Genomic DNA, 18,936 nt, shown 5'->3' with positions numbered 1-18,936 from the left:
TCTGCATACACAGAATGGCCTATTCACAATGAAGGGTAGCAAACAGCAAGGGGTCACCATGCAATACCAAAGTGTACACATTTCTCCACATTTGATGAATAAAAGGAAACGAATAGATTATGGCTCTAGAATAAAACCAAACTTCCCATTCACTTGGTAAATTGAATTTTAGAGGAGAGCCACAGAAAGGAAAAGAGAATTGGCTTTTAAAAAGTAATTTAAATATACTCTTAAAAGGATGGGTTTTTGAAAAGACAGTTTGGGGTAGTGTTTTGTTTGTTTTTTTTAATAAAGATTGACTACTTTCAAAATGGTCTAAATAAGGAAAGCATTATAGCTATCGGATACCTCCTTTTGCACCTTGCCTGGCTTAGTCACCTACTGAAACCCCATAGTTGTCTATTATTCATTTCTATGAGAAAGGAGCTCACTGGGTAGCTAGCCTCAACTTGTGTAGCCCAGGCTGGCCTACAATTTAAAATCTTTCTGCTTCGGCCTCCAAAGTGCAGGGAATAAAGAGAAGTTAGGTGTGTACCTCCAAGCCTAGTTAAGCCACATTCCTTGATATGATCTAGACCTGCACGCCTACCTGGATTCCATAAAATGACTCATGACCACAGCACATCCTTCCCACCCCATACTCCTACCCAATAATGACTTACCCTCCACGGCAGCAGACGCTTTTATCAACTACACTATCATCTGCTTCACGTTCAGATCGGCATGATTCACGCTGGTCCGCTTTACCGTTTGAGTCTGTTTACTTCCTTTTCTCCTGCTGACATTACCTTGTTTTCCCAACCCTCACCAGTTCTTGCACAAGGTTCTATAACAGCTCTCACTACAACGCTATTCCCCATCAGGTTCTCAAAGGGGCCGTTCAAAGGCAGCCTGATCCACCACGTCCACACTCCAGCATCCTTGAACAGCTAGGTTTCCAAGCCCACTCCAAACCATTAGGGCAGGTACATTAAACTCCTCCCAAACAGAGGGCGGTTTACTCCTCCTACCTCTTCTATCCTCTTAGCGGTCTCCATTTTCTGTCCCCACCTCAGCTCTCCTGAAGCCAGGCTTGTCTCACACACGTGTCCTTGAAAACCGCACTTCCTCCCCACGAGGCCCTTCCTAACTGACAGAGAGACTCCTCATCTAGGCCGGACTAAGGTCACATCACCTAGACTTCTTCTCAGTCCTCCACATTGAGTTAGGCACTCCTAATGTACCACCAACTTTTCACCACGCCAGGCTTGGTGTTCTGGTTTCTACAGCATTAAAACCAGGGCCTTGAACATAGTAGGCACCCTCTCTCCATATCCATAACAGCTAGGACACTGCTTCTTAAAGTATATTTGAATAATTCAGTGATTCATGGCAGTCTATAAAAGGAAACTATCTAGGATACAAGATACACTGTCTTCAACTTTTGGAGACTCACAATCCACACGACCACAGAAAAGAATGAGAAATTCTCCACATTTTTCCAAAGTTATTCTGTACCGCAGCTGCTGTTTTCCTGTGCAGGAACTACTCATGTCAGAACACAAACTGTTACTAGACACTAACAACATAAGTTAGAAAATCAGATTTTAAGGAACATGACAGTACCACAATATTATTTGATTTTATAAAGATAAAAGCATTAACTTAAAGCATATAGAAAAAAATTTAAAAACAAACACAGCACAGCTGCATATGCTTGGACAGATAACACAGGAGGATCATGAGTTCAAAGCCATCCTGGGCTGTGTAGCAAGACCCTGTCTCAAACAAACAGCCCAAACAATAACAATGTCCACCATCTCCCACCAGCCACAGACTGATAATATTCAATCAAACAAGAAAATTCATCCACAAACAGGTCTTATATTAAAAACAGACATCTTTCCTTAACACCGAGTCCACTGGAACATTTCTCCTCGGGCACGCATTTGCTCTTGAGCCAGCTGTACCTGCTTGAGGAGTTCTCCACGTCTATCAGTAAGTTGATTCTCAGAAGAACCGGAGGATTCCTGAAATCCTATTGCCTGCGCGTTTATCTCTTAAGATCTCTTGAAACTCTCTGATATTTATTTGAAACCTTTTCTTTCAATCTTTCTTTTTTCCATTTTATGTTTGGGTGTTTTATTCCTGCATGTATGTCTGTGCACATGCATGCTGTACCCACAGGAGCCAGAAGAGAGGAGCAGATGCCCTGGAAGTGGACTTACACCATGTGGGTGCTGGTAATGAAACCTAGGCCCTCCAGAAAAGGGACTAGGACTCTTAACAGTTGAGCCACCTCTCCAGCTCGCTCTTAATTTGTTTTTATAAAATTTACTTACTATTTATTTGTTTGTTTACATGTGTGAGGTTTCTCCTCCGTCACTCTCCACCTTGTTCTTTTAAGGCAGGGTCTCTCCTTAAACCTGGTGCTTGCATTTTTCACCTATGCTGGTAGCCAGCAAGCCCCAGTGAGCCTCTTGTCTCTGTCCCCTTCAGCGCTGGGGTTAAAGATGTGCAGGAAACCACACCCACCTTCACCCAGTCTTTCATCAGCATTAAGTTCATCTGTCCCACTCTGGGGCAACAGAACCTTTTTCCATTACTGTTGCCACCACCTCCTCCTCCTCTCTTCTCTGTCTCCTTTTCGGTTTGTCAAGAGTTATTTGGAAGCTAAAAGAACCTTCACAGTATTTGTAGAAGGTCAAACAACATGGAACATAGAAGAGGCTAGCTATAGATTCTGCCATATAAAAACTGTAAATGCCTTACTACCCTGAAAACTCAAACAATTCTCGTAGTGATCTACAAGATCACTTGATCAAACAAGTCCTTAGAGCGATCATCTCATCAGGTATGTGCAGGCTTTAGAGAATTTCTTCTTTACATACCTTGCTTCCATTGAGAATCCAATCACTCCCAGACCTTTTGGCATTTGTTCTTACTCCTTGTAAGTCACTACAATGGAAAACAAAGAACAATCAATTGGTAATAATCAAATTGTGTTAAAACTATTGCATAAAGTATCATGAATTAAAAATCCTAATATTAGAAATGGTCACAGAATTGCACTAAAAATACATCTGACATACTTTAAAGATCTTACATGGATGAATATATGAAGATTTAATGAACTAACTAACCAGACTCCGCATGACTCACAGAAGTCCAACTATATTTAAGAACTCCAAAGTAGACAATGGTGACATGTTAATAAGGGTTGCTAACTCCCTAAACTATGAGTCAACATGTACTTATTTGCCTTTATTTGGTTCTTATTACTATCTTTTCATCAAAAACATAGGCATTTAAAGGACAGGGGCTAGAGAGATGGCTCTGAGGTTAAGGGCACTTGCTGCTCTTCCAAAGGATCTGGGTCTAGCTCCCAAGAACCCATATGGTAGCTCATGGTCATCTGTAAGTCCAGTTCCGCCTTCCTCTTACCTCCATTGACACCAGTCATACATGTGGTATGCATACATACATGTGGGCAAAAACAGCCATATACATAAAATAAATCTTAAAAAGTTAAACATTTTTCAACTGCCTTCCTCCTAACAAACTAACTCTAAAAGGAGTGTATCTTTCTAAATATCAGCAGTGAAGAGCACTGGCTGCTCTTCCAGAGGACCCAGACTGAGTTCCCAGAATCGGCATTAGGTGGTTCAGAACCACCTGTAACCCCAGCTTCCAAGGAACCCAATAACTTCTTCTGACCTTCTGGGAACCTAAATTCACATGTACACATCCACCCACACTAATATAAATACACATAAGTTAAAAATATAAAAGAACATTATTCAAAGAATATATCCATTTACTTTTGGTCTTTTGAGGCAAGATTTGCTATATTGTTAGGCTGTCCTATAATTCACTATGTAGCCCAGCCTGTCCTCCAACTAAGAATCCTCCTGCTTCAGCCTCACAAGCACTGGGATTCCAAGTGGCTACCATGAGCCCTGGTCTTCAAAACTAATTTATTTCCTGAATGAACATTCTTAAAATAAACCTTTTTAATATTTTCCAATGTATATAAACACACATATGTAATATATGTATTTTTTTATAAAAATAGAACCATGATTTTGATCTTTATAGCTAATATTTTTCTGTGAGATAATCTGTTGAGACAGGGCCTCTCTATTATGTAGCTCCAGCTGTCCTGGAACTTGCTTGTAAACCAGGCAGGCCTTGAACTCACGGAGAGATTCACCTGTCTCTGGTTTAAAGGCATACACCACACCCGGCCCTATAAGATAATTTTCATTTACATAAGGGCTTTTTTAAAATTACATGCTTTATTTAGTGGTGTGTGTGTGTGTGTGTGTGTGTGTGTGTGTGTGTATCTGACTGTCTGTCTGTGTATGTGTGTGTAAGCATGCATGTGGAAGTCAGAGGCCAACTTTTAGGAGTCACTTCTCCACCATGTGAGTCAGGAGAAGAGATCAAACGTAGGTTATCAGACTTGGTAGCAGGCGTCTTCACCCACAAAGCCATTTCACCAACCCAATCTTGAGTTTTTCATTTTCATTAATACTCTACAAAGAATAGCACAGTGCATAACTAGTCCACATTACGTTATTGTATGTGATTCTTGTATTTTTATACTCCATAGTCCTTAAAAAACACTTTCTACATTAGGATAAATAATACTACCCACCATTTCAAAAACACCAGGTCCCAATTTGGGATACATCCATTACATCATCTGGAAAAGCACCTGGCAGATGTGGCCAACTTAAGGATTTCTGAGGCAGAATGACTATCATGGATAAGATCTAAATGTTACAGATATCCTCAGGAGGGGGACAGCAATGTGACCCTCAGTAATAAGCCAGGGAATGCTAGAAGCCACCAGGAAAATACAGGGGAAAGGAGTGAGCTCGTCCCTTTACCCTCGAGGGGCTGTATAGCCCAGCTAATACACTGATTTGGGTCCAAAGGTACCGTACAAACGTGGATTCCTAGGCCCGGAAAATGTGAGTGAAACTCATTTAAAAGCTAAACAATGTCAAATTCCAACGTTATAACTTTCACCATTAGGATTGGTTCCTAATCTGTACATGGTAAGTAGCTGCTCCAGAGACTGGAGAGACGGCTCCTCTGACCCAGCACCCACACCAGGCAGTTCACCTCAGCAACTCCAGCTCCAGAGAATCTGATGCCCCCTTCTGGCTTCCATGGACACCCATGCACAGACATCGTACAGACAGACACAAACACATAAAAGAATAACAAAGCCTGCTTGTTCCATGTAGAAACATAAACAGGTGAAAAGGTAATGGAACAGGTTAGTGGCTGCCCTTTAAATTTGCCATGATACACATGACACACGGAAAATGGTTTAAACAGATAGAACCTCACAGTATCCTCAAGTTTACCTCAGTTTTCCTGATTCTAACACTGAGACTAAAGGATTTCCACATCACAGGCCTGGCGTCATAGTATCTCAGATACAAAGTAATCATCAATTTGCTGTATATACTTCTTTCAAAGAACTTTCTCATTTTGTTTTTCGTCCTAACATGGGGGCCATAATAATTCTCTATCTTCCATGAATTACTATCGCCAAACAAGGATGTGAGAACTCAGTGTGCAAACACTAAAACCCCACAGCATTGTGCAAATACAACAAAGTCACCTGTGGGCACAGGAGAGGAAGGGCTGGCGAAGCGGAATGGTTTCCAGCAACTGCAAACATTTTACAAAATTATTCCCATCTTTATCACTGTGTGTGTGTGTGTGTGTGAGAGAGAGAGAGAGAGAGAGAGAGAGAGAGAGAGAGAGAGAGAGAGAGAGAGAGAGAGAGTATGCCAAGGCACGCCCACCTTGTGGAGCTCATTTTCTCCTCCCACCTTTATGCACATTCCACTCAGGTTGCCAGGCTTGTAACACAAGCATCTTTACCTGCTGAGTCACCTCGCGGGTCCAGCAAGGGCAACCTTTCTATGAGGCCAAACCTAACCCATCTCTGACGTACGGCAAAACAAACTGTGTGTGTCCCAGCTCTCTAATCTTTCCCTCTTATACATGTGTCCTTGTTTCTCAACATTTCGACATTCTTCTTCATTCAAAATATTTTTGGTTTCGCGCACTCTTCTTTTTAAGATGTACAGCCTCCACAGCCTGTGTCCAAGAGTTTCAAACAGGCATCTTTAACAGCCCACTCAACACATCCAACTTAAAAAAAAATACATCCTGCTAAAGACTCACCTCATTCGTTAGTACTGTTTTCATTACACCACAATATCTTGAACATAGAAGATATTACAACTGTTTTGCCACTATTTGCATATAAAATGCTTGTTTTCTGACTGTAGTTTCACATTGTGAATTATGCTGTGTTCACTTTCATCTGGTATACAGCTCAGAATCGCCTATAAACTACAACCATCACCTAGTACACATAGGGACTTGGGGAATTGGTCCAAGGACTCCTATTCCCAGTTACAAAAACCTACAGATAGCTGCATAGAATCCATATACATATGCATACATACTTTAAATTTTAATTTACAGATTATTTATAGAACCCAGGCCAATGTAAATATTGTATAAATACTTGCTATGCTTTCTAGTGACTAATGACAAGAAAAATGTTTACATATTCTATACAGATGAAAATATTTTCAATCTGAGATTGCATAAATCCATGAATGCAGAACCCATATTTATGGAGAGCTGTGGAGTACACCTAGGAAATATTTTCTGTTAGGATACTGTTTCCGGGAATTTAAAACCAGCTAGATGTTGACTCACCTTCCAGCACCAGGCTCCGTCATTGCTATGGCGCCGATGCACTTGCCTGCTGCCATCTGGGGGATGAAGCGTTCAATCTGTTCCTTTGTGCCATAATTTGCAATATAGGGCATGACAATATCTGAGTGGAGACTGAACCCAGGGCCTGTGCAGTTTGAGTATGCTCTTAGAACAAAAAGAAAGTGGAACCATGAAATAGCTATTTGGTTAAGTTTCTCTAATTTTCAAGTTTACTGCCTAGCGTAACAAAGGTCTCACTGTGCTGGGTTTTTACAGCTGCCTTCTCATAAGCCCATCACTTCCCAAGTGCCCTTTCTGCTTTCACTACCTTTAAGTTGTGGCTCTAACATGGTGATGGTGCTTTAGGAGCCCCCGCCCCATAGGCACTCATCTGATGAACTAAGAGATTAAACACCAACCGCCTGCAAGTCTATTACCCCAGCACTGCAGCTGTCTTAGTATGGCGAACAGCTTGGGGATGGGTTCTAATCCAACTGCGGTCAATTTGTGAACTTTCTCTACTGTTTTCCTCACGAATTTTATGATTAAGCCCCATGGCTGAAGGACAGCTCACAAAACGAGACCTCACTTTAAATGTCTCCATACTTACTGCTCCTCCCAAGTAATGGCCGTTGAGTACAAGTCTCCACCAATCCCGCCATGCTTCTCTGCGATGTTGACGCCCAGCAGTCCTTGCTTGCCAGCTTTCTCCCACACCTCTCTACTCACTTCTCCAGCTTTCTCCCATCTGCAAAAACAAACTGGACGTCAAACAAACTTCTTGAAAATTATGGAAACGGCCACACTAGGCACTTGAGGTTTGGGTAGGAACATGACCTTAATTTAAGGTAACAGACGACACGGCCACGGGCCTTTCCATGGTTCTTGTGTCGTTTCTCCTTTTCTTCTTCCTCAGCATCGCCACCTTTTGCCCCTCCTGATCTACTGACGAGACCTATAATGTATACCTGCTGCTCTCATGGGTGCTTGATGCTCTAGGGAACAAGCTTAGTTTTCACCACATAGCCATGAGATCTCCCTAACAGGACTTGGAAAGATTAATTTCCACATATTTCCTGAAAATACTGAATTTAAACTGGGCATGGTGGTCCTCACTTTTGATCCCAGCACTGGGAAGAAGAGGCAGGCGGGTTTCTATGAATATGAGGTCAGCCTGGTCAACATAGAAAGTTCTAGGCCAGCCAGAGCTACATAGACCTGTCTCAAAAAATTCATAAAAGCTGTTCTTAAATAATATTTAAAATCTATTTGCGATGTAATAAAATTAGTGAATTTTGAAACACAACAAAGTTCTATTTTAGTACAAATGAGATTTTGTTCAATAATAAAATGATTAATCAAGAGATGCTGGTACAGGGGGCTGAAGAGATGCTCAGTGGTTAAGAGCAGAGGACCTGGTTCCATCCCTAGCACCCACACAGTTGTTCCTTAACTACAGGCCCAAGATGCACAAGGTCTACAGAAATGCATTCAAGCAAAATGCTCATACACATTAATAAATCTACAGGACTTCTTAAAAACAAAATCAGTGGTAAAAAATACTGAGAGGTGACCAATGACCTACCAAGTGGAACTATGCTGCCCTTTAAATATTTACATACTTTAATTCATTCATATCAGAAGAAGAAAGATTCTATTAGTTCACTCAGCTGCCGACTGAGATGAACCTGGCACAGAGGTTATACCATGTGTGCCCAGTGGACTAAGGATTTGACAATTGGCCATAAGTTTTTTTTTTTCACTTGTTTTTTTAAATGTTTTTCTTGGGTTCCCTTGTAAATCCACAAACTTTCTCATTCTTGAATGACACACTTTACAAGGCCAAATATGACGGCACAAGCTTGTAGCCCCACACACTCCGGCACCTGAGCAGAAAATATTTGTGTCCAAGAACTCAAGATCAGTCGGGTATATGGAGTGATATATGAGGACTCGAAAGTAAAATTAATAATAGTAACAGTATTAATAAAATATTTACCAAACCTAGATACCTATGATCTCAGCAGTATTACAGTAAACAACAGTGAGCAGGCAAAGACAGCACTCTCTGCGTCCCGCGCATGGCTTCCTCGGAAAGGGTCCTTTCCTGTGTCACCTTCTAGTGGGGAAGCAGGGCACTTACTCTGTATGGTACGGAACCACTTCTTCCTGGAAAAACTTCCTTACGCTTTCCCGGAAAATGTCGTGCTCCGTGGAAAAGATTCTTCTGATTCCAATATCAGTTAATTTTTTAGCGGAAGGGGTTTCCAGGCGTGCTTCTGCTCCAGAATGAGAACATCTTGAAGAAACATGCATTAGGAAGATTAAATCAACCTTTACTCTTGATATCCAAATGAATGCCAGTGAATAACATGGAACCCTGAGATATGCTTCCGGCAGGACCTCCTCACCTCCTGGATCCCGTCAACCTCCTCCACCACCCTCCCACAACAACTGAAAAGAAAACAGCACTTTGTCCCAGTTCAACTGTCTCCATTCAGAAGTCTGCAAGGTGGAGCATGCCACGCTCTAATGGCAGATGTGAGCTAGGTGAGTACACTGTTTCCAAACAGCATATGGACTAAACCTAAAAGTCGAGCACCACAATAGAATAACAGTAGAAAACTGACAGTGTGTTCATTGCCATGCATTCAGCATGGCTTGGGAGCTGGTTTCAGCAGGTATGCTGGATCCTACTTGGACTCTTAGAGAGAGGCACACATCCCATACATTTGTTCAAAACAGTTGCCATCGGACATAAAGCCCACTACTGGGTAGCCAAAGAGCTCCAGAGAGCCAACGAAGGACTTAAAGATCTTCCAGTCTTAGTTTAGTAAAGGTCAAAGCGTGTGTCACACAAGAGATTGGCCACCATGCTTATGAGGGTCTAAGGATTGAACCTTTCTTACAACATACAGGTGATGGCAACATGGTAGCCAACCTGGCCAGTCATCAATAGAGAGAAGTTCTGGAATCCTGTGGCTATCACATGAGCCTGAACAGCAAGGCAGCTGCATACGGCAACAGACATGAAGTTCTTCCCTTTTAAGGCCGCGATGAGACCCCAGTGCTCACTAGCTGCCCTCTACCCCATTGCTGCTGCTTTCTAGTAAGTAAGTCTTGGTTTTCACCAATTTGTGCCAATGCTGGGTCTCTCAAAAAGTTAATTCATATTAAAATGTAGAGAAAACTTTTTTCTGCTGTGTGTTAAGTTCTAATTTAGGTTTATCTCTTTCTTGGGTCGACCCATTTTTTCATTAGTCTTTTTCTAGAAAAGATCCATTTCTTAATTACACAAAGTAGAGCTGATGATTTAAATTACTTAGGAACTTTTGATAAAACATTAATACTTGCTTCTGAAACAAGTTAATACCCAAACCAGATAAAGATTAGTTAAAGACCAAGCTCTGGAAGAGCACAGACCCCCTCATGGTAAAAGTCATAAAAAAAGTCATAGGGATGAAGGAGCATACCTCAGCAGGACAAAGACTATATATGACAGCCTATAGTCAGTATCATGCTAAACATAGAAAAAAAATCAACCATTCCTGTTAAAATAGAAACAAGACAGTGATTCTCTCTACTATTTAATACAGTGCTTGAAAACTTAGCTAAGCAATAAGACAAGAAAACAAAATAAATAGGACCTAAGTAGAAAAAGAAATTCAAGTATCTCTACTCGCAACCTTAAAGACTACCAAAAAAATGCATAAACCCTCTCAGAGCTAATAAACACCTTCAACAAAGTAGCAAGATACAAAATTAACACACAAAATTCAGTGGTTTCCTATATGCCATTAACAAACATACTGAAAAAGAAAACAGGGCACAAGTCCATTCACAGTACACACACACACACACACACACACACACGCACGCACGCACGCACACACACACACACACACACACACACACACACACGCACGCACACACACACGGAATAAACTTAACAAAGAAAATAAAAGACTTCTACAGTGCAAGCCTTAAGACACTGAGAAATGAAACCCAGGATGACAGAACACGGAAAGGCTACCTATATTCATAGCTCAGAAGAATTAATATTATGAAAATGCCTATTCTATCAAAAGCAATCTACAAATTCAATGCAACCCCAACAAAAAAATTCCTGGGCTATTTTTCAAAGAAATAGAAGAAATGCTAAAATTTATTTTATATATTTTATATTGGAGGAAAAAATATATGGAGGCACAAAACAACAAGGATAACCAAAGCAATCCTGAACAAAAGAAACTGCTGGAGGCATCAGCACCTATCTCAAGTTATACGGCAGAGCCATCGTAATAGAAACAGCACAGTGATGGCAGCAGAACAAACACACAGATCAATAGAACATGGGATACAAACACACAGAGAACAATAGAACATGGGACACAAACACACAGAGAACAATAGAACACAGGACACAAACACACAGAGAACAATAGAACACGGGACACAAACACACAGATCAATAGAACACGGGACACAAACACACAGATCAATAGAACATGGGACACAAACACACAGAGAACAATAGAACATGGGATACAAACACACAGAGAACAATAGAACACGGGATACAAACACACAGAACAATAGAACATGGGATACAAACACACAGAGAACAATAGAACACGGGACACAAACACACAGAACAATAGAACATGGGACACAAACACACAGATCAATAGAACATGGGACACAAACACACAGATCAATAGAACATGGGACACAAACACACAGATCAATAGAACATGAGACACAAACACACAGATCAATAGAACATGGGACACAAACATACAGAGAACAATAGAACATGGGACACAAACACACAGAACAATAGAACATGGGACACAAACACATAGAGAACAATAGAACATGGGACACAAACACACAGAACAGTAGAACATGGGACACAAACACACAGAACAATAGAACATGGGACACAAACACGTGTGCAGGCAACTCCAACTCCCTGATCTCTGGTAAAGATGCCAACAAGCATACATTGAGGAAAAGACAGCATCTTCAGAAGATGGCACCAGGGAACCCATATAGAGGACTAAAACTAGATTCTCATCTCTGAACAGGCACAAAGCTAAACTCCTAATGGATCATGGGCCTCAATTTAAGATCAGTATCTCAAAGCTCCCATAGGAAAAAGAGGGTACTGTAGTGAAGAGGTGAACTGGCCTGCTTTTCGTCCCACCCGGCTCCGGCATGGCTAGCTTAGCCCCGGAAATAACAACACACAAACTGTATTCATTTAAACACTGCCTGGCCCATTATATCTAGCCTCTTCTTGGCTAACTCTTATATCTTGCTTTAACCCATATCTAGTAATCTGTGTATCACCACAGGGTCTGGAGATTCTAATCCACGTCCATCTTGGGCCGGAGCTTCAAGGCGGTTGCCTGACTTTGCTTTCTTTCTCCCAGCATTCTGTTCGGTCTGCTCCACCTATCTAAATTCTGCCCTATCAAAAAGCCAAGGCAATTTCTTTATTAACCAATGAAAGTAACACATAGACAGAAGACCCTCCCACATCAGGGTATGCTTTAACACACAGGTATGGTTCAGGGTTTTCTAAATAGGACTTTGGTAGCACAGAGCACAGGAATAAGATTAACCACCAACAAATGTGACCTCATCAAACTAAGGCGTTGTTCAACTAAGAAAACTGTCAATCAACTGGAGGCAGCCACCCACAGAATGGAGAAAATCTTTGCCAACTCTACATCTGACAGAGGCTTAGTGTCTAGGAGATACAAAATAAATCAAGCAACCCAATTACAAAATGGATTATGAAACAATAGAAAGATGTCAAAAGAATACACGCCAAAAAGTAAAGTCCTAACGAAGTGTTCAATGTCCTCAGCCATCAGGGAAATGCAAATTAAAAGCTATTTTTAAATTCTACCTTACCTCAAGTCACCAGGACCATCAAGAATACAAAATGACAGGCTGGGCGTGGTGGCCCACACCTTTAATCCCAGCACTCTGAAGGCAGAGGCTGGTAAATCTCTGTGAGTTCCAGGTCAGCCAGGGCAACACAGAGAAACCCTGTCTTGAAAAAACAAACACAAAACAACAAAAGAACACGAAAGGACAACTACCCCTGGGCTGGGTTGTGGGTAAACCATTATATACTGCTAGTGATCAGAAAGTGGAAACAGTGTAGAGTTTCCTTAAAGAAAAGAAAGTAAGAGAGAAAACTAGAAACAGAACTACCATATGACCCAGCCATGCCACTCCCGCTCATATGCCCAGAGATGTGTATCCTATCACGGATTCTTTTTCTTTGTTTCTTCTTTTAATTTAGTTATTTTATATCCCAAACACACCACAGTTTCCCCTTCCCCCTCCTCCCATGCCCTCCCTCCACCTCCCCTCCCCGCTCCTCCTCTATTTTCGTTCAGAAAGGGTCAGGCTTTCCATGAGTATCAACAAAGCATGGCATCCCAAGTTGTGGGAAGACTAAGCACCTCCCTTGTATTCAGGCTGAGTAAAGCAATCCATTGTGAGGGAATGGTTCCCATAAGCCAGTCAAAGCATTAGGGACAGTCCTTGCTCCCATTATTAGGAGTCCTAACAGTAGAGCAAGCTATGCAACTGTCACATATACATAGAGGGCCTAGGTTAGTCCCACGTAGGCTCCACGGTTGTTGGTTCAGACTCTGAGTTCCTATGAGCCAGGTTAGTTGAATCTGTGGGTTTTCTCGTGGTTTCCTTGACTCTTACTCCTCCAATCCTTTTTCCCTCTCTTCAGCAGGATTTCCTGAGCTAGGGATAATGTTTGGCGGTGTTTCTATCAGTCACTGAATGAAGGCTCTCTGATGATAAATGGAGTGGTCACCAATCGGATCACAGGAGATGGCAGTTTTAGGTTTCTGAATCCACTATTGCTAGGAGCCTTTGCTGGGGTCATCCTTATAGATTTGGGGGAGTTTCCCTGGCCACAGGTTTCTGCCTGGTCCCAAAATGCACCTCCTTTCCAGTCATTTCTTTCAGAACTCTCCCCCTCCATCCACGCCCCAACCTGATCCCTCATGTTCCCATCCCCCTCGGCCCAGGGAGATCCATATGTCCCCCTCTTGGGCCCTCCTTGTTACCTAGCCTCTTTGGGGCTATGGATTGCAGCATGGCTATTCTTTACTTACAGCTAATATCCACTTATGAGTGAGTACACACCATGTTTGTCTCTCTAGGTCTGGGTTACTTCAGTTTCTAGTTCTATCCATTGCCTTTAATCTTCTAGATGTCATTGTTTTTAACAGTTGGGTAGTACTCCAATTGTGTAAATGTACCACATTTTGGGGGCATCTAGGTTGTTTCCTGGTTCTGGCTATTATGAATAAAGCTGCTATGAACACAGTTGAGCAAGCAAGGGTCATTGTGGTTTGATTGAGCATCCTTTGGTATATGCCCAAGAGTGGTATAGCTGGGCCCTGAGGAGCTGGGTCTTGAGGAAGATTGATTCCCAATTTTCTGAGAACCTGCCATGCTGATTTCCAAAGTAACACAGAGATTCTTACACCCATTCATTGCTCCTGTACTCAAAGTCAGAAAATGAAATATGCCTACAAGTCCAACAACAGATGAGTGGATAATGAAAATATATATTACCCACTTTTCTGTTGCTAAAATACCATCGCCATAGAAGAATGATCTATTTGGGTTTATAGTTCTAGGGGGATGAAGGCCTTTCGCCATCCTGGTAGGGAAAGCGCGGCAGTAAACGCGGCTGGGGCAGGAAGCTGAGATCTCACATTTGAACCACAAACACAAAGAAGAGAAACCAAACTGGAAATGTCTACACAGCAGGGCCCCTCCTAAACCTCACTAGAGGAACCAAACTGGTGGCCAAATTTTCAAAAGCCCAGAGGGAACAGGGCACAAGACTTGCAGATGGCCACATAGATCACAACCATATCAATGAGACATAAGTTCACTTTATGTTGCTATTTGATAAACCTTTTTTTTTTTTTTTTTTTTTTTTTTTTTTTTTTTTTTTTTTGAGACAGGGTTTCTCTGTGTCATTCTCTGGCTGTTCTGGAACTAACTCTGTAGACCAAGCTGGCCTTGAATTCACAGAGATCCACCTGCCTCTGCCTCCCTGAGGGCTGGGATTAACGGCGTGCGTTACCACCACCACCTGGCTAAACATTTTAAAGTACCTGTTCTTCCCTACAGTTTTCCCATACATTGGTCTTCCCTCCACATAAAAAGAATGCTAGGATCAGGATACTGTGCTTCTTAGATTTACGTGGGATCGTTTAACAATACAGAGACAGAATTTATGTGTAAGTCTGCCTGGATCTTAAAATATTACATGAAAATTTCTGAAATATTTCTAAGCACGGAGAAAGAGACGCACCAGACATAAACGTTCCCCAGTTCAGGCAAAAGCGCTGAAGGGAAGGCGCAGTGGACAGAAACCAAAACATTCACTTGGCAGTTAAGTTTGTTGGAACACCTATTTTCAGTTTTGAGACACCTGTACTGAATAAATCAACAAACTTCAAGTTTGTCTATTGTTTTCTCTGCCTTTTAAGTCAGGGTCTCACCAAGTAACTCAAACCAGGCTTCAAATTCCTACGATGTCCCGGCCAGTGCGCTACCTCTTTAAAGCCTCATTTACATAAAAGCAAGGAGGAAGAAACGAAATAGCACAGTCAGGCCCTGGGAGTTGGCTATAAGTACTTGCTCTTTGCTTCACCTAGGCCTCATTCCATAAACGCAGAATCAGGCGGCTTTCAACAACATCGTTCATCATAATGCTCGTAAAAGTTTACGAAACCTATGACGGTAAAACTGTAGCTCCTGACTGTTTTCCAAAAGTCTCCAAGGTAGTTCCTCCCCATAAGTGAATCAAAATAAGACCTTATGGGCGGTCTTTAAGTTTAAGAGCGCGAAAAAGACCTGATCAAAAAAGGCAGAACATCGCTTTTTCATAGCGTTCTTGAGACTAGAAAACATTCCGTTCTTAAAGTCCTTGGAACTCTTTCGTCTCCTCCCCCCCCAACCCCATGGGTAAGCATTACCACACTTTTATGGTACTTCACAACAATGTGCTAATTAGTGCATTTAAATGTCCTGCCTCCCTAATTAACAAGGCTTTGAGTTTCCAGTTTGCTTTATCCAATGAATGGGTTTTAGGATAGGTAAAACTTTTGATCTCAACATAAATACCCTTAATAGTCCATAAAGCTCTTCCAAGCTGCTTATTAATCCCTCTACAGGTAATCAGTTTAAGGATTTGCTAATAAATCTACAGCTAATTTATCAGATGGGGCCCACACCGGGACGCTGGAGTCGGAATTATTAATGTTGCAGCCGTCTTCCGGCCCGCGACTCCGCACAGAGTCCCAAGTTCACGGTCAGGTTTGACAGTCGCCAGCCTGTTCCAAGTGGGCCAAAGGCCTCAGCTACACGGTGGCAGCGCGCCCGAAATGTGACCGCCTCCGCTTGGGGCAAAGCTGGGGAAGCCGGTCCCCGGGACACCCGGTAGGACGCGGGGCGGGGCCCGGAGCGAGCATTCAGCCGGAGCTTTGCCTTTGGGGGCGCGGAGGTCCGTGGCGGGCAGCGGGGTGGTGACACCCCGAGTTCGCGCCGCAACGGGCAGCTCCAGGTTCCGGAGGGAAGGCCCCGGGAGCGTCGCGCAGCCCCGGCTCGGCCTCAGCTCACCACACCCACACCCCATCTCCGGAACGCCGCGCCCCCCGCTGCCCTCACCCCGGGCTGGACCCGCACTCACCGGGCGGAGGGCGGCGGGCGAGGCGCGGAGCGGGCGCTCAGGACGCGCAGGGAGCGGAGCAGCAAGCGCGCAGCCATGGCGGGACAGCCGGCGGAGGACTGGGCTCGGGCTCCGCAGCGCCGCGGACGCAGGCGGGACAGCCGGGCGGCGGGGCGGGCCTCGGGGGGACAGCCAACTGCGGCCGCCGGGCGGGGCCGCCAGCTCGGGCGGGGTCTGCGCCATCCCCGTCCCGCCCCGGGACTGAGTGAGGGAGGGCTCCCCAGAGGGTCCTGACCGCTTTGTGGAGCACCCAAACACCCCAAAGATCTGCACGAAAATGTGCAGGAAATCCATTTCCTAACACTGGAGGGCTCACTTCACATAGCCAACTATATGAATGCTCTCTGTAAAGGATTATGCCGGCTTTTTGTTTTATTTTGTTTTTTCCTTGCTAAAGTTTGTAGCTACCATGAGGGGGAAATATATTTGATACGGGGGAGGGGGACTTAACAGTTGGTTTAATTCTCCAATAGTACTTGAACTCGTATAAGCGTATAGAGTCGTTTCTTTTTCTTTTCTTTCCTTTTTAAAAGTTCAACGAAATTTGTGGTAATTAAGTGTATGAATTTGACATTAGGATGAGAGGGATTTGAACTCCAAGAATGACCAGATTAGATTTCTAAGGAGGCAAAGTAAGGGGCCTTTCTAATTCAAGAACAGTCACCGAATCTGAAATATTGAAAGAGAAAGATATTTTGGGTTAGAAACCAACGACTGACAGCTTTCTGAAAGGAAGACATACAGAAATGTTTAAAAGGAAACTCTAGTACTTCATAGAACCAACAATCTGGGAAGGCATGAAGTCTTGTTCGCTCTTTTAATTTTTAAAAATATTTTAAATTATATTTATTATTTTCTGTGTGTATGTAGGTGTGTATATACATCTTGGTGTGTGTGCATGTGTGTGTGTGTGTGTGCATGTGTGTGTGCGCACATGCACATGGAATTAACAGTCTATGTCAGTAGTCTTCATCAGGTTTCTCAGTAAACCCAGAGCTTATAGATTTGTCTGGCCTGTCTGGCCAGTGAGCTCCAGAGATCTACTTGTCTCCCATCCCCTAGAGCTTGGCTTCCAAACTCAGGATAGTCCAGCTAATGCATGGGTGAAGGGGTATAAGGGATTCAAACTCAGCTCTTCGCTTTACCCATAGGAACCCCACCCCCAAAGTGTGTGAACCAGTAGTTCCCTCCAAAGGTCGTGTGTCTAAAGAAATGCCAACAGCCTGGTCTACAAGAGCTAGTTCCAGGACAGGCTCCAAAGCCACAGAGAAACCCTGTCTCGAAAAACCAAAAAAAAAAAAAAAAAAAAAAAAAAAAAAAAAAAAAAAAAGAAATGCCAAATGTCGCAGCACTTCAGCTCCCAGAATGCTTGCTGATTGAATTCTCCACCTGTGCATGCACTGGCCTCTGCCCATTTGAAGGATGCTCATATGATCCTTTACAACTGAACCCTCCTCATGCCTCTCTCCCCATTCAGTGAATGAAGGCCAATAGTGCCATGTAAGCGGCACTGAGAAACGTCTACGAAGGACGTCTCTGCGGTTATTGGGCCTTAATGATGCCCTTCAATGCTAAGCCCACAGCTAGCTATCTTTTTAGTCTGTTGGTTTCTAGTAGGGCTAGAGGTACACATTCAAAGAACATTTCTTTTAGAGGCTAAGAATTAATGCAAAGTCCTTAGGGAAATCTTCTGATTTCACAGTCAAGGATTTATCAACATATACAGATATCTGCTTTATTATATACACATTTTCATAAACAGAAGACCCAGTGATTTTTTCTTGCTTCTCCACACTGTCTGACTGACATCTGAGCCCAGGTGGTTTGGACTCTTACCACACCACCTTAAACGGCAAGCTTTCCGGATTGCTATTTGGCTTCTAACCCTGCTATTGTGCAGCCTAAGCTTAGATAATCTCCTGCCTCTCTTTCATTTTTCAAAATTAAATGAGCTCAAAGTCAATATTTACATCCAAATTAATTTGCTGGCTTACTGAGAGAAACGTCAGACCTGAGCAAAGTTACTCTCCTGTTTGCCCATTCCTCAGACACTGACGTTCTGGCGTGTTTGCTGCACATACAGAGGCCTTTCTGAACCGTTTGAAGACCAATTGTATATATTATGCCTCCTTCTCTCTCCTGTTATTTCCTAAGAACAAAGGAATTACCTTAATAATCATAGTAAAGCTATTGGATATAGACACTTAACACAGTAGAACTCTAGTGTGTTTGTTGAGACAGGTTCTCACTTAGTTCTGACTGACCTAAATCTTGCTATGTAGACCAGGTTAGCCTTGAACTCACAGAGATCTGCCTACCTCTGCCTTCCAAACACACACATAATTTATATTCATCCTGCCACTAGGAAACAGTGGCAGATTAATGTGCTACCATGCCCAGCT

General features: G+C 42.9%; 1 protein-coding gene across 1 annotated transcript in view; it reads right to left on the bottom strand.

The window, feature by feature from the left end:
- Acadl (acyl-CoA dehydrogenase long chain) overlaps positions 1 to 16,638 on the bottom strand; it is a 30,541-nt gene extending 13,903 nt beyond the window's left edge. The window contains exons 1-5 of the mRNA XM_038338959.1: positions 16,496 to 16,638; positions 8,882 to 9,037; positions 7,349 to 7,486; positions 6,739 to 6,903; positions 2,871 to 2,937 (exon numbers count right to left, since the gene is read on the bottom strand). Of these exons, the coding sequence (XP_038194887.1) occupies positions 2,871 to 2,937; positions 6,739 to 6,903; positions 7,349 to 7,486; positions 8,882 to 9,037; positions 16,496 to 16,572 (603 nt within the window). The 5' untranslated portion in view covers positions 16,573 to 16,638. The remainder of the gene's footprint in view (positions 1 to 2,870; positions 2,938 to 6,738; positions 6,904 to 7,348; positions 7,487 to 8,881; positions 9,038 to 16,495) is intronic.
- Positions 16,639 to 18,936: the final 2,298 nt, after the last annotated feature.

This window comes from Arvicola amphibius, chromosome 8, assembly GCF_903992535.2.
Source record: "Arvicola amphibius chromosome 8, mArvAmp1.2, whole genome shotgun sequence".
Taxonomy (NCBI): domain Eukaryota; kingdom Metazoa; phylum Chordata; class Mammalia; order Rodentia; family Cricetidae; genus Arvicola; species Arvicola amphibius.
The sequence above is the reverse complement of the archived record's forward strand: the minus strand, read 5'-3'. Positions and strand labels throughout refer to the sequence as shown.